Source organism: Podarcis tiliguerta (assembly GCF_965153285.1).
Source record: "Podarcis tiliguerta genome assembly, chromosome: 6".
Classification (NCBI taxonomy): Eukaryota; Metazoa; Chordata; class Lepidosauria; order Squamata; family Lacertidae; genus Podarcis; species Podarcis tiliguerta.
The window spans coordinates 52,875,257-52,890,907 of NC_139539.1; the positions used below are offsets into that span (position 1 = coordinate 52,875,257).

At 43.3% G+C, this 15,651-nt stretch overlaps 1 protein-coding gene and 1 long non-coding RNA gene across 2 annotated transcripts in view; one reads left to right on the plus strand and one right to left on the minus strand.

The window, feature by feature from the left end:
* TRABD2B (TraB domain containing 2B) overlaps positions 1–2,471 on the minus strand; it is a 231,850-nt gene extending 229,379 nt beyond the window's left edge. The window contains exon 1 of the mRNA XM_083447870.1: positions 1,733–2,471. Coding sequence (XP_083303996.1) covers positions 1,733–1,855 — 123 coding nt within the window. The 5' untranslated portion in view covers positions 1,856–2,471. The remainder of the gene's footprint in view (positions 1–1,732) is intronic.
* Positions 2,472–9,137: 6,666 nt separating this feature from the next.
* On the plus strand, positions 9,138–10,029 carry LOC310679448. Its single transcript, XR_014512271.1, has 2 exons — positions 9,138–9,260; positions 9,816–10,029. It is a non-coding gene; the product is annotated as an uncharacterized lncRNA (long non-coding RNA).
* Positions 10,030–15,651: the final 5,622 nt, after the last annotated feature.

The following is a 15,651-nucleotide window of genomic DNA, read 5'->3' on the forward strand; positions in this document are numbered from 1 at the left end:
TCTCTGGGTTAAGTGGATCCTGGATTGCATCCATAATCTCACATAGTCTGCCAGTAAACATGTGAGCAGACAAGTAGAAAAACCATGCATTCAGGAAAGAAAGATAAAATATAGGATGAAGGCTCAAAGTTGTCTGATTAGTTATGCCTTATCAACCAGTTAACGTTCCTTTGTGATTAAAAGAGTGGCAAAACTGAGTAGATCATTATACCAATAAAACTGGAGTATTTTATTTACAATTAAGTGGTATTCAAATTCAATTAAGTGATATAAATAAAACTAAGCATCTTTTTTTAAAAAAAACCCCAAAAACCTTATGATTTAACTTTATGAAGTGGGGATTATTGTATAACATCGCAGAAATATCTTATTCATGTGAGAATGAATGCAAGCATTACATCGTGTGTTGTGTGTGTGTGTGTGTGTGTGTGTGTGTGTGAGAGAGAGAGAGAGAGAGAGAGAGAGAGAGAGAGAGAGATTTTGAAAAGATATATATCCATACACACCCATAAACACTCATACCTCAAACTGGATCAAAGAATCTTTACACATTTAACTATCTAGGCATAAATCCAACCCAGGGTTAGAGCTTCTGGTCATTTATTCCTTCATCTGATATTTACAGAAACCCACTGTGCTATACAATGTAAAGTTTCAGCTTGGAGCAAATTTGTTTGTAGACAAATATGGATCACTCTGCAGGGGAATTCTCCTATACAATCCCCCATTGACTGCCCTTTAGAATTGTTCCTATGAACCATAACTTACAAACAGCATTTTTTTAATAAAAAAAAAACACAAAACAAAAACCGCATTGCATTGTCTATGAAAGTTGAATACAACCCATAGCCCTAGCCTATTCAGTGCAGAAAATTGAAGATTTCAACATAACTAACAGGGTCTTGCAGGAAATCAATATCCCTCCGGAGATCTAAAGGATCTGTGAGACTGTCGAAATATGAAATTGTGGCAATGGGGAAGTTGACAAGCCTGCCACACACGGGAGGAGAGAAAGGGTTACCTGGCGAATCTCAACTAATTTGCCAATGCTTCTTGAACTCTGGGCTCCAGTCCTTTATCTGGCATTAAGTATTTTGCAAGTTATGTGAGAAATCTAGATTGTTTTGCGGGCACCTCCATAGAGGAGGAGCCGAAGGGCGAGAGAGATTTCTTGCCAAGTGGTACCCAAGGACGGGAAGGCAAAGTGTCCTGACCGGTAGTAGTCCAACTACTCCTGTTTCCCGCCAGCAGTGTGCTAGGGGCTGTGCAACCCGCAGAAGGAAAGAAGGGCATCGCTTCCTTTCCCCAAGCCTGCTCGCTCGATCCCACCCCACTTCCTCAGGTGTCGAGGGGCACAACCTCTGCCTCCCTGGGGGGCGGACGATCGGCGCTCCCTAGTAGGAGCCATATCCATCTATCTCGCTCCCTCTCCACTTGCAGAGGGGTTCCTCGCTAGGACACCCAGGAGCAGCCAGGAAAGGCAGGAATTGACCCGCGTAATTGGCCCGCGCCCTAGTGTAGTGCGGATGTTGCGGAGGGGCGGTTATCTTCAGCAACTTTAGAAAGGGGCACCGGCACTATGGGTTGTCTCTGGGGATCATCGCAGGAGAGTCCCAAAGTTGACGGTGGCATGTGGCGCTGCCTCTGCGCCGGATCCCCCCTTAAGCACCCGCAGCCACTGACCCCCCACCCCGACCCCCGGGCCTCCTCCTTCCCTTCCCCTCCAGCTCACCGATCGGGGCAGCTCGCAGCGCCCTGGGTCCATCTGCTGGCGCCTCCTGGGCTCCGGGCGCGCCGACGCCGGCAGCACCCCCCCGACGACAGCCAAGCACATCAGCGCCAGGTGGGGCTGCATCCTGCTCCTCCCGGGGGACCCGCCTTGCCGGCTGCCTTCAGAGGGAACTCTCCGCCCGGTCTCGCCTCGGGTGCTTCGGTCCCGGCCACGGTCCCGTCTGCATCTGACAAGTGCAAAAATAAAATAATAATAATAATAATATTGAAGGGAAGAGGGAGCAGCTGAAGAAGGCTTGCAAAAAGAGAATGGGGGCTTAAATGGCCCCACAAGGGCGATCCTGAGGGTCCCGGCGTTGATCCTGAGCCTCTGTCATGCTTGGGGGGCAATGGGACTCTCCGGCGCGGTAAACTTTCTGCGCTGCCCAGGAGTTGCTTGGGTCTCTACCCGCCCCCCCTCTCCGCCTTCAGAAGGAAGGAGGTGGGAGAGTCAAGGTTTGTCTGCGAGGGGGGGGGCGGAGGTGGTGCCGATCCCGGGTTTGAGATGGCGAGAGACGGAGGGAATGCTATTTGAACAGGCACAGGAAGGCGGGCACTGCCGTGGATGTCATCATGTCAGTTTTCAAACACGGCGAGGAAAAGCCAGGAGGCCAAAAAGAAGGGAGAAAAAGGGAAAAAAGAAACAACTTCGCAGCAACTTCCAAACTTTCCCAAACTTTTCTTTCCCATCCCGCCTGCGACTTCGCGGCGGCCAAGCCTGGAGAGGGCGGCTCCTGCCGCAAGAGGGCGCCTGGTGCACAAACAAAGCGCCGCGGAGCTCAAGGTAGAGCCAGACGGGACTCCCGGGAGGGAGGGGAGAGAGATCCCGAAAGGAAAGATGCGAAAGATCGGGGCGAGGCATTCCCCGACGGGAACATAGACTGGGGCAAAGGAGAGCTCTGCTATGAGGTGCGCCAGGGACGAAGACACGCTCCTTACTCAGAAAGCTGGGTGCACGTGAAAGGGGCTGTGTTAAACTTTGCACATTCCCTCAGCTATTTTTTGTTTCATGTGTCTGGAGGCTTGGCATTTTAGATTCCTAGACCCAAGAGAGGCTGAGAAGTGGCCCGTGTCTCTGTACACACACATACACACTACATCTTTTTTCTCCAAGGACCTCAAGGTGGCACACATGGCTCTCTGCCTCATTTTCTGCCCCAACCCTATGAGGTAGGCTAGACTGAGAGGCTGTGAGTGGCCCATGGTGGCTCAGTGAACTTTATGAACCCTGGTCTCCCAGGTGCTAATCTGACACTCTAACCACTACATCACACACAGGTGGCATTCTGCAGCCAAGAATGCTTGCTGGGTCTAGTGTTGCTGTAGTTCTCAGCAGGCCCATGCAGAGCTGCTCTGATGCCTGGCATGGCAGCGTAAGTCCAGCATGCCCCTGGCCTGCCCTCCCCTGGTCAGCTTAGCCCTCCAAAGCCCAGGGCAATTGTACCCAGCTTCCCCCACCTACCTGCACAGGCCTGGTTCTGAGCCAAGCATGGTTTCAGTGGAAACCATCTTAAGATAGCAAGTGTGATCCTCCTGGCACCTCAGAGTGCTGTCTTCTAATCAAGTCAAAAGCTTTCTGTAACTGAATAGCTAGCATATCAAGGATTAAGCTGTTCTATTTTTTTAGCATGTTTCTAGGCTGGGGCTTAATTTGCAAACTGGTCAGCTGAGACCAGGGCCACCTCATTTTCCAGAGGAAGGGTAAGTCTGGATTGTGTTGGGTAGGGGGATATGGGTTGGTATTTTGATGCTGGTTCCAAAAGGAACACCCATCTGGAAGCACACACTAAATTGTTCTTAGGCACTCCTTTATAGAGAGGGTTCTGAGGCAGTGTACAAAGTGTACAAGGTGAGAGTAAAACCATTCAACTGTTTTATAGGAACAATGTTGTTTTTAAAACAAAAAGCAAAAAAGAATCCCAACCAATCTAGCTATGACTATACCGCAAACACATATGAGGCAAACTGAACATGCAAAAGTTCGGTGGAAGGGCAAAATCCAACTAAAAGGTCACCTAAAACCATTAGGCAAATAGGGAGGTCTTCAGCCAGGAGGTGCAAGATTGAAATTTTGTCACCAGGTATCTCTCTTTGGGGAGGCATTCCAGAGTCAGGGCACCACCACAGGAGACAAGGCAGAACCCCCTGCCTCTGAGTAGGAACCTTTTGACTCTTGCACTCCTTTGTTCACTCCTGTCCTAGGGCTCAAAGAGAGAAAGTACAAAATTGTCACACAAGAAGCCACAGAAACTGAAGCAGAAGGAACACCACCAGGCTAAGTTGCAGACGCTTGAGTTTGATCCACAGCACAAGCCCAAGCGTGTTTATTTGGAAGGGGGCCCAAATACGTCTCCTTGTGTCTACGCAGGATTTGCCTCCTGAGATCTCTTTTCGATTGCAGCCCTTACGTATTGGACTATATCATCAAAGTAGGTGCATTTGCACCTATAGGTTCATCTGCAACAATCAATTAAAAATCTGGGTGGGGCTACACATGGAGCCAATGCTATCCCATCATGATTTAAGGAAACATTACATAGCCAGCCCAACTAGTTCTGCTTTACATAGCCAGCTTTACATAGCCAGCCCAACTAGTTCTGCTTAATCCAGGCTTCCTCAATGTTTTTGGCCTACAACTTCCATGACCCCTAGCTAGCAGGACCAGTGGTCAGGGATGATGGGAACTGCAGTCTCAAAACATCTGGAGGGCCAAGATTGAGGAAGCCTGGCTCAATTGTACAACTCCTCAAGAGATGCTTGCCTTTCCTCAATCTGGTATTAGATGCTTGAGAGAGAGGTGGCAATCGGCTCTCATAAGCAATTTAGGCTGCAACCTCTCCCCACTCACTTAGGAGGAATCTGTATTAGACTCAATGGGGCTGCTTGTGAGTTGGCAAATGCGGTTACTTATATTCCAAAGCAGTGAGCATGGACTTAAGTCCATTGCTTTCAGTGGGTTCACTCTATGTCTAACATTGGATATCAATCACTGTTTTGTCAATTGGTGTTCGCAAAATGGTGTCTGTGTTATTTCATAAATCTGCATACAGTGCAATTCTACACACTTCGAATGGGCCTCTCTCCCAGGAAGGGCTGGTACGGGAATTCAGCCTTAATATATCTTCTGTGTGGGCTGAAGTAGGGTCCATGCTGTGCGGTTTTCCTGGGCGTAGTGGACTGTTGTTTATGGACTGAGTAGACCCATTAAAATAAATGGAGCGAACAGTGACTTAACTGTGTACAGGATTTCCCTAAAACCAGCTTCAATAATAAAAGCTACATCATAGATATTTGGTCACTGTGGTTACAGTGCTAAACAACTGTGACTACATAGAGAGAATTAATGAAGGAAGGTTGACGTTAAAAAACAAATCCAGTTTGTTTTACTTGGATTCTGTTTCTGCCTTCCAGACATGAAAACAATATCTGCAATATCTGAAGGTTTTAATATGTGAAGAAAAATTAAACCCATTGACTTATCAAACAGATCCCATAGAAGGGAAATATGCCAAAGAATAGGAGATTCAGCTGCACATTCTGTATTTAAATTGTTTCTTTAAAAGTTAATGACTAATAGGTGTTGTTATAAGGTGTTAAAGATTAATAGATGCCTCAGGAAATTATTCTGTAGTGGTAATAATCGTTATAGACTACCAGAAGCAGGGTGGTCAGAATGCAAAATTTAGCTAATATTTATGGATGTTGTTACCATATCTACTAAATAGATTTGTAGGTTACTACATTTCCAGTATGTTTTCAATTTGCATCTCAGCTGTGATCCTGACATCCATGGAATTCTTATGTAATGAAACGGGTGGCATTTGTTTCAAACAAGTTTCAGAACTGTAAAATTTGCAAGATTGTGGGTTGTATCGAATATTGTGTGCAAGTGGAAGGAAGCCAGAACAACAGGTCTTTGTGTAGCTCTCTTCTACCCTCCTCTGCAGCCCCATAAAATCCCTGAAAACCTTCTCTAGATCACTGGTCTTCAACTGGTGGGTCGGGGCCAATATCAGGTTGTAGCCTAATGTAAGATGGTTCACAACCACAGCTAATACTACCACCATACAGATATATGGGGGGAAAGAGAGGAAGAAAAGGCTCCCCAAATGCAGGTTTGGATAGTGGATCCCGGGTCCGAAAACATTGATGATTAGAGGATCTAGAGTATCAGAGAACCAACCAAACCTTATGGACCGTGTGAGAGCAGGGAATGACCCAAAATTGGGTAGATGAATCTTACATCCCCCTCCCACAGTAGTCCCAAATGCTGTTGTTGGTATCCGTTCGCCTTTGGGGGTGAGGTCAAACTGTTGGCAGGTTGCAGTGCCTGCTGTGCAGAAGAGACATGTTTTGTTGCAGCTGGAGCAGATGAAGGCATTCAGTTGTGCTACCGCAAATGTCCCATGGTGCTTCTTCTCTCTGCACAGCACGTAATATACATTAAGTTCAACAGAGCCACTCGAGAGGTTTTAGCAATGGGGGGGGGGGTAGGGAAAGGGAATGGTCCTGTCTTTGCACTGGCCTTTTGCTCATGTAATGGTAGATACAGTCCTTTAAAAAGTGGGAGTTAAAGCTATAATTCTAGCCATGTCTACTCAGAAGTAAGGGTTATTGAATTATAGGGGGCTTATTCCCAGGTAAATTGGATTCAGAATGCAGCCTAAATTTTTATTCATACAAACTCAGCCCTGATTCACACAGCTGTTTTCAAAAGCATCACCCTATGGTCAGAAGCCCCCAGATGCTTGTCAGTTCTGACTGCTGCTAAAGCCAGAAACAGAGACAGTAGGGATGCCAACAGGTGAGTAAACAGACTAGAGGGCCTAAAGTGATGCACAGAAATCTAGAAGAGGGGTAGATATGCATGAAACATAGCAAATGTCAGAACAGGTAGCTGCTACAGTCAGCAAGAGGCTTTTCAAGTTCTCTGTGAACTAGAACACAAAGGTACATGAATAGCTACTTCTCGGTTACATGAGTGCATCAGTAATGTCAGCAACACACACACACCCTTTGAAATGCAGATAAGTAAGAGAAGGTCTGAAAAGCATTTTGTAGTCTACTGAGCCAAGCATGAGATTTGGTTTGCACTAATGTGACCTTTGAATGGGGTGTATCAATCACTGCACTTGGAAGCTTTCAGAAACCCCAATGCTACACCAGCATGGCAAGCAGATATGTTGGCAGGCCATATTGTATCAATGGAAACTGGCTTGTTACTTAGACATTTCCCCATAGCTCCTTAAAACACATTTTTTCCCTATCAAAAGTTGTTGTTTTGTTTCTTCCAAGCATCAAATGAAGGGAATAGTCTACTGCCAAGGATGAGAGGTTGGGTGTTGGCTTTAATGTTGCTCTAAGTACATTGACCAACCCCATCTTTTCCCATCCAAAAGGCAAAACAGAAAGAAACTCATATTCCATGTGAGACAGCAACATTCTTTGTTATCACAACAATTTTTACCCTCTTTGGATTTCTCAATGTCTGAAAGGAAAAACAATTATTATTTTTCATGCATTTTTGGTAAAGGGTTCTACTTCTGCTAGTAGGTTGAGCATACATATTTCAAATAAACCAATCAGTATATAAACTATGTTACAGACTAACTAAATTGGAAAAAATTATAATAAAGAGAAGTTCAGGAAAATGGCATTAATCTAGGAAATGGGTCTAGCTTCCTTTAGATGCCATCCAAATCACATCTCCTCAACAATGTCCATATTAATAAGAGCTGCCTTCCAGTCAATCTACAAAGCGCGCACACACACACAAGCCCAGATTCCTCCTCCTCCTCCTCCTCTTCTTCTTCTTCTTCTTCTTCTTCTTCTTCTTCTTCTTTTTCTTCTTCTTCTTCTTCTTCACCTTCACATTTTTTTTCCTTGGGACCAGTTTTGATGAAAAGCCATAACTCAACATATTGATCATCGCTTCCAAATGTTTCCTAAATTCACCCTGCCTGCCAGTTATTCCAGGATGCCTGCAGGCAATCAAGAGAAATGGATCACCTCTGATTGAACCAGACTGTGTGCTGATTGAGGGCTGTTGGTTTGGCTGCCTGCTGTGAACCTGAGTGTGCATCTGGTACCAACAAGCCCCTGGTTTTGCAGGCAGTCAAGAAGAGCTTTGTCTACCTTCAGATGATAACAAAGTCTGCCAATGTTATCAAGCACTCCAAGCAAATAAATGACTAAAGGAGGTTGTCACTGCTGGTTGTGAAGTACATAAGAGTCTGCTGGATCAGGCCAGTGGCCAGTCTAGTCCTGCATCCTATTCTCATAGTGGCTGAACAGTTGCCTGTAGGAAACCAGCAAGCAGGATTCGAGCACAAGAGCATTCTCCCCTCCTGTAAAATATTTGTACTATTTGCCAAACAAATAGCTGCTGCCTAGCTGGACCTTTGTGGTAACGGGGGTGGGAGGCATGGATCATTTCTCTGGGACTGCACAAGTGATCACTGCCCATTTCTTATAAGGGACTTCAGCTGCCAAGAAACGGCCCCAGATATGTTTTGTTTGTTCCCCATGAATCTAGTATTTCCTTAAAAAAGAAATATGAAGCCTCAGATCTACCTGGAAGCTTCACCCTTGTGCATGGGAAGATCATTGTTATTTGGGGATGAGAAGCTATTCTGCCTATGGCATAGTCCTTCAGATAAATCTAGCTGAATTCTGGAATTAAAAGCCAGTTCCAGAGCTAAGCCCCACAAGAAAAGCTGATCCCTTCCCCAGTTAGAAATTAATGTTCTTCTATCCTATCCAGTGTTAGCCACATCTAACATCTCTGGATTTACCGTATTTTTTGCTCTATAAGACTCACTTTTTCCCTCCTAAAAAGTAAGGGGAAATGTGTGTGCGTTTTATGGAGCAAATGCGGGCTGCACAGCTATCCCAGAAGCCATAACACAAGAGGGATTGCTGCTTTCACTGCACAGCGATCCCTCTTGCTTCTTCTGGCTTCTGAGATTCAGAATATTTTTTTTCTTGTTTTCCTCCTCCAAAAACTAGGTGCGTCTTGTGGTCTGGTGCATCTTATAGAGCGAAAAATACGGTAGTTCTCCCAATGATCGCAGAATTTTCAGGAAGTTATTTGCAGGAGGGGGGGGTGCATGCAAAAGCAATATCAGCAACTCATCCATACCATAACCAATGACAAATTGGAATTTGATCAATATCAACATGATCCATGGGGGTGATGATCTTATGACACAGGATTTTATGGCCCCTGAAAGTAAGGCAAATTTTGTTTCTTCTTGGTAGAGCACAAGCATAAAAATAGACAGAACGTTAGCTTTCCTGTTACAATGGAATGGTTGGGTTCCATGGTCTCGTGGAAACTTCCAAGTACATTCCAAAGAACAGAAATTGGAGATCCCAATTTGTTTGCCATCCCTGATGACATCTCACCTAGAACATAAGCCCTAGCCTCAGATGGATGACTTTTACAAGGGCATCTCTTCGGCAACTGCAAGGAAATTAATTCTTCTGCTGTAATTTTAATTCTTTCTCTCCCCCGCCCTCCCCCCTGCAGATCAGTTCCATATGTCACTGCACTTTGCACAGCAGTTCCAAGCAAGTCTTGGTAATGTTATAACCAGCTTCTAATGTCAATATTTACAAAAAACTTTAACTACATTGTTCTGGTATTCGGAAATGTGTAACTGTCTACCTGCTACCGCAGGGTTTTAGCAAAGAGTTATTTACGGCCTCTATTAAAGAAAACCTGTAATCCATGAAACCAGTTACTTATCACACTTAAGTGGAGGATTAGTAATTAAGAAACTGCTATCTATCCAGTGTATTTTTCTAGAAAAAGAGGTGCAGAAACTCACCATTAGCGCCTCCCTTGTTTGCTTATAATGGTAATGGTGCCCACCTGAGAGGTGCCAGAACAGAGTTAAATCTAAAAGATGGCACACAGGACTGTGGGCAATCATCACAACCGGCCACATAGATGGAAGCAAGGCTACAATTAATTGACATTATTTCGTAACGTACTATTGGAAAGCATCAGAACTAACATTTTAACAAATCCCTTTCAACAGCTGTCAGGATTCCTCAGCATTTTGGAAGCATGGACCATAATTCTTTTCTAGGTTGAGCTAATCCACATCTCTAGCACGATTCCATCCTCAAACAACTGTGAAATCAGAAATCTTCCAGCTGTTGATCCCATAAGTCTAGTGAAAAGATAACATGTTGCATTATTGGCTCTGATCATTTCTGTTGTGGTTCACTCAGTAAAAATCTGAGAATCTTTTTTAGTGTGATCTGGCATTTTTTAATATATTTTTTTGCTTTCTAAATCAGTAGAGGCAGACCTGTTGCCCTCCAGATGTTATTGAACTACACTTCCCATCATCCCTGACCATTGGAATCAGAGAATCATAGAATTGTAGAGTTGGAAGGCAGCAGGCGTGCCAACTCCTAGAGGCAGAGCGGTCTTTGGTCCCCTCAATATTTGCTGGCAGGGAGCTGGGCCCCCACAATATTGAGGGGACGAAGGAGGCCAAGCACGGTGTGGTTCAATGGCTGCAGAAGGCAGGAGCAAAGATACAAAAGTGGCTGAGAAGCAGTCACCGAGAACTTTGGGGAAGGAGGCAAGAATGAATTTCAAGGGGAAATATCAGATCTATCTTCTATAATCACAGAATTGAGACTTGTGAAAACAAGTAGTATGCTGTAGCGTAGAAGGGGTGAGGCTCAAGTAATTCCTGATTTGTGTTAGCAGGCAAATAGCATCAGATAATCTGCCCCCAAGAACTTGGGGCAGTTTCGTACATGCATTTGCCCTGCCAGAAGATGAATGTGTGTGTGTATATATATTTGCATGTGTGTGTGTGTATATATATATATTTGCATGTGAGAAGAGTTGGCACCACATATGCAAATACACCTTTCTAGAAACATGCTTAAACTTATCTCACCACCAAGAGGAAGCTCCTATTTCGTCGCTTGTGTCATGGCTTTGTAAACTAATGAAAACTCTTTTTTCAGAGCATTGTACACCTTGAAAACACTAAGAACTCACACCTGAAGGTGCCCTGAGCAACCCTAATTGCACAACACAGGAGCCTTTGGAGAAAATATAATTTCCCTGGTGGGAATCCTGGCTTTTTTATTTTGCTTCTAACCTGCCTTCTTAAGATAAACTCTCACCAAGAAGTTTACCAGAAAAACATCTTAAAATCAGGAAAAACAATGGGATGCATAGCATCCAACAGAACAACATCATTAAAAAAAAAAAATGTTCCTATGAACTGGATTTCTCTACTTCCATGCAGAAATCAAGTCCTCTGGACATCCATTTCCAGCTTCACGTTTTACACTACCTGTAATGGTGCCTATTGCATATAGACCACGGAAAGCCAACCTGATGCCCTCCAGATATTGTTGGACTCCAATTCCCCTCAGTCCCAGCCAGCAGGGTTAGGAATTATTGGAGTTGTAGTCCACAACATCTAGAGAGCACCACATTGGCTACCCCTGATACAGACCCTACTCAAGAGCAATCCGAGCTCCTCAGAGGAGAAAGCACTATGCAAGTACCCAGAAATTAAAATAACAAAATTAAACTGGAGTTTATTTTCCTCTTCAGAAACTGTTCCGCCAAATTCCTAAGCTGTTTTACAGAAGAAATCTGTTGGTGTTTAATTCTTAACTCACTGTGTAAACATTGTGCTTCGATAAACCAAAGTATGCATGCATTTATGTATAAAGTAGATATGAGCTTAAAAGTCTACCTTGAGCATCTGTCTTTATTGTAACTCCTGTCCTGCCTAGACTCCTTTTGAAGGGTTTTTAAATACGTTTCCATAATCTAGCAAAGGAACAAAAAATAAAATAAAACATTTTCCTACTTACATCAAGCATTAAATCCATAGGGAACAATAACAAACCTTTGAGAATGCAAAAAGGGCATTTTGCCAAAACAAATCAAGGAATTGAATATATGTTTTCTCTCCCTCTCTTTTTCCCTTCCAACATTAATAAGGTTTGGAATTTACTTTAATTTTTTTCCAATTAAAAGGAAGATTCCCTTATATAGATATATTAGTACTTTACCAGTTAGAAACCACTGTCCAGATCTTCTCATTTTATGGCCATATTACTAGCTCATTATAGACTCTTCCATTTACCTGGTCTACAGTTACTTTGATTTGACTGCTAAAAAAATGATGGGTAGCTGTCCTACAGAAAATCCCCATAATTTCAGTAGAAAATAATTCCAGGTGTGTTTGAGATAAAAATCATATGCCCTAATTCTGCAGAGGTGCTCCACGAAGCGAAACAAGATTTTGAGCATAAGTTTTCCTTATGAATTAATTCAATGAACACAAAACGTCAACACATTATGCATGGGCAGGGGAACAGTCAATGACACCCAGAACCCAAATGCACCACTAAACAATGGTTGGTTTGTTACACTGTTGTTTCCCTTGCTTGGTGGGAACAGGTGGCTTTTTTTATTCATGAAACCGGTTGCCTTTTTATAAAAAACAACAGTGAAAGACACTTAAGAGAATATCATTCCAGGTACTTCCCTCTATTTCAATAGATGATAAATGTCACCGTGAATTCATTTGTTGAAAACTCTCACATATAGTAACAGCATATGTGAGATTTCTGGACTGAGGCCTTACCCAGCTTTCATGGATTGCATACATGGAGTGAAATCCTATGCACGTTTACTCAGAAGTAAGATCCAGTGTGTTTGATGCAGATTATTACCAGGTAAGTATGTATATATAGGTTTGCAGACATAATCCAACATCCTTGGAAGTCCATTACCAAACATCACCCCATATTTCCTCCCAAATCTCACATGTTGGGGGGGTACTTTATTTATATATTTATTTAAGACCTTCTACCTTATCTGAAATTGACCAGACAGTTGAAGCGGGGTGGGGGTGGGGAATGATCTGTTTGTGAGCAAGCATGGAATCTCTGTTCATTATTGTGTATACTTGTAGAAGAAGAGGACACCCAGTGAAAAATAGACTACCAAAGGTATCAAATAAACAAAAGAAAATATAGTTTCACAAAGCATGCCATCAGTTTTTGGAATCCATAGCTAAGGGTTGTGACTGAGTGTACTGAGCTCAAGGATGGATTATCATTTGATATATAAAGAGAGACCAAAAGGAAAATAACAATGGGAATTAACTGTTGTGGAGGGTGGGATGATAAAAAAACACAATTCTCCTGTCAGTCTGGGAATATCTCCTCACTCACCCAGTTTAGAATATTCCACCATTCTTCAGGGGAGTTTCTTGTCTTTCAGCAGAGTAAGCAGCTCATGCATATGTCTAACGAAGCTTTAATAATGAAGAAAATTGTAACACAATAACATACTGTCTGAGAGAAACTAAAAGAACATCATGAGGCAACAATGTCATTTGGACCCTCTAGATGAACTTAAGGGCGGAGCCAGCACAAAAGCTCCGCCCACCAGATGCCAGACATTCTCCTAATCAAATTAGACCTCAGTGTTTTTCTTACAATGACTGAGTGTACCGAGCTCAAGGATGGATTATCATTTGATATATAAAGAGAAACTAAAAGGAGAATAACAATGGGAATTAACAAAGGTGATCAGTGCACAGGAGCACCCCATAATCTGCATATGCTAGGACTGCATATGCGCTATGCCTTTAAAGGACATTCAAAGTAATTTGTTCTCCCTCAAAAAAATTCTGGGCACTGTAGTTTGCTCCTCAAACAGTTACAATTCCCAGCACCCTTTAACAAGCTACAGTGCCCAGAATTCTCTGAGGGGGAAAATGTGCTTCAAATATTGATTAAAAATTGAGGTTTTGGTGCTCATGTGTTGATTAAAGTGGGTACCAGCACAAAATGGCTGCCATGGGCAGTGGAATAAGAGGCACCAGTTCTTAGTACCAGTGATTACTTTCACAAAAAAGTTGTGAGGGAGGGGGGAGAGAGAGAGAGTTAAGAAACACTATACATAGTGAAACACTATTTATGAACACCATACATATATAGAATTTCTAACTCGTATAATACAGTGCATGAGAAGACAGGCTAGTGACCATTTGATCAGACCCAGCAAGCCTTTTCTTATTTCTTAGAAATTAGAATTGTTGCCTATAAATAATCAGAAATAGCAATGAACTATGGGTTCCCCCTTTTTACAGGGAGTGGGGAGTATTGCTATATTCTCATCACCAGCAACCATTTCCCTACACATGCAGAATTCCTCTGATACAGCTCCAACCCAGTAGGATATTTACCCTATTTTCAATCCAAGCAATTATATAAATTAGAGTTAGGAAAGCTTTGCAACGTGAGCGAGCCACTCTTAAAGCAACTCGTTGAGAGGCTTGGTGCTGTTTTGCAAACATTCCAAAGCTGATTCTTTCAGGGTAACATGGTTTTGCTTTCTGGAGGGTCCACATCACCCGAGTTTCATCCCAGGCAGCCTCTTCTGAATCCAGCAGCTTTGTTTGTGCCAGACAAACAAAGCATCTGCCTTGTGGCTTTTTTGTGCTTGATCCATTCCAAACCGTTGCAGCTCAAACTTTATAAAAACAACAATCTGCATTGATGTGCTAAATATGTTCAGTCGGACAAACATCAGATGCTGACATGAGCTGGGTTTTTTGGCTTCCTTTAATGGGTTTTCCTTTAATATGCCATTTTTTTCAGACTGATATAAATCAAAGATAATGTAAATAAATGCCTCACATTTTCCATCACCAGTCCCTAGCAAATGGGATCTTTGACCAAATCAGAGGTAAATTTACTCAGCTATGTTTATAAGTATTAATATTTACATTTTATATTTAAAGGGCCACCATCAAGCTAAACTCCATTTCTGTTCAAAGGTGTAGCTCCTACTGAAAAGGGGTGCTGTTGAATATGGTAGTCGCAGCCATAATGGAGTATGCTGTTGTTGAAACTAAAGCAAAATACATAATGTAGAAACATTATTATTGAAATTGTGGCATATGCAAGTTATGCATATATGACCAATTTATATTATATATCACATATATAATTAGAATGCCCACTTATCACTTTCCCAAAAAAGGAAAACGTATCAACAAAAAAGAGGGCGAAAGGGTACACAGATTTGCATAAAATCTGTATTATATATATATAGGTAAGGTAAAGGTACCCCTGCCCGTACGGGCCAGTCTTGACAGACTCTAGGGTTGTGCGCCCATCTCACTCAAAGAGGCCGAGGGCCAGCGCTGTCCGAAGACACTTCCGGGTCACGTGGCCAGCGTGACATCGCTGCTCTGGCGAGCCAGAGCCGCACACGGAAACGCCGTTTACCTTCCCGCTAGTAAGCGGTCCCTATTTATCTACTTGCACCCAAGAGTGCTTTCGAACTGCTAGGTTGGCAGGCGCTGGGACCGAACAGCGGGAGCGCACCCCGCCGCGGGGATTCAAACCGCCGACCTCTTGATCGGCAAGCCCTAGGCGCTGAGGCTTTAACCCACAGCGCCACCCGCGTCCCACACTATATATATATATATATATATATATATATATATATATATATATTGAATAGAAATACAATGCATCTCACCAAAGTGGGGAAGAGTGTGACTAGGTAACCTGTGCCTGCTGGGTCTGCTGTCCATATGCTCTGGAGTGAAAACTCCTTGGTCAAGAAATTCTGAGTCATGGTTCAAGTTGGCCTTGATTAGGGCCAAAATGTATCTGCCCGGGTAGGATCTGGGAATAAATGCTGGCAAGGCCATAGTCAAACTAAGTGTGAAGACTATAGAAGATTTGTTCTATGTGTGGGTAGCAGTACTGGGTGACTTTCAGAAGTCCCCCTGCACTTTGAAAAGGCACAAGAAAGAACATGCCAATCCACTAAAACAATGGACCATTGCTAGTTTCTGT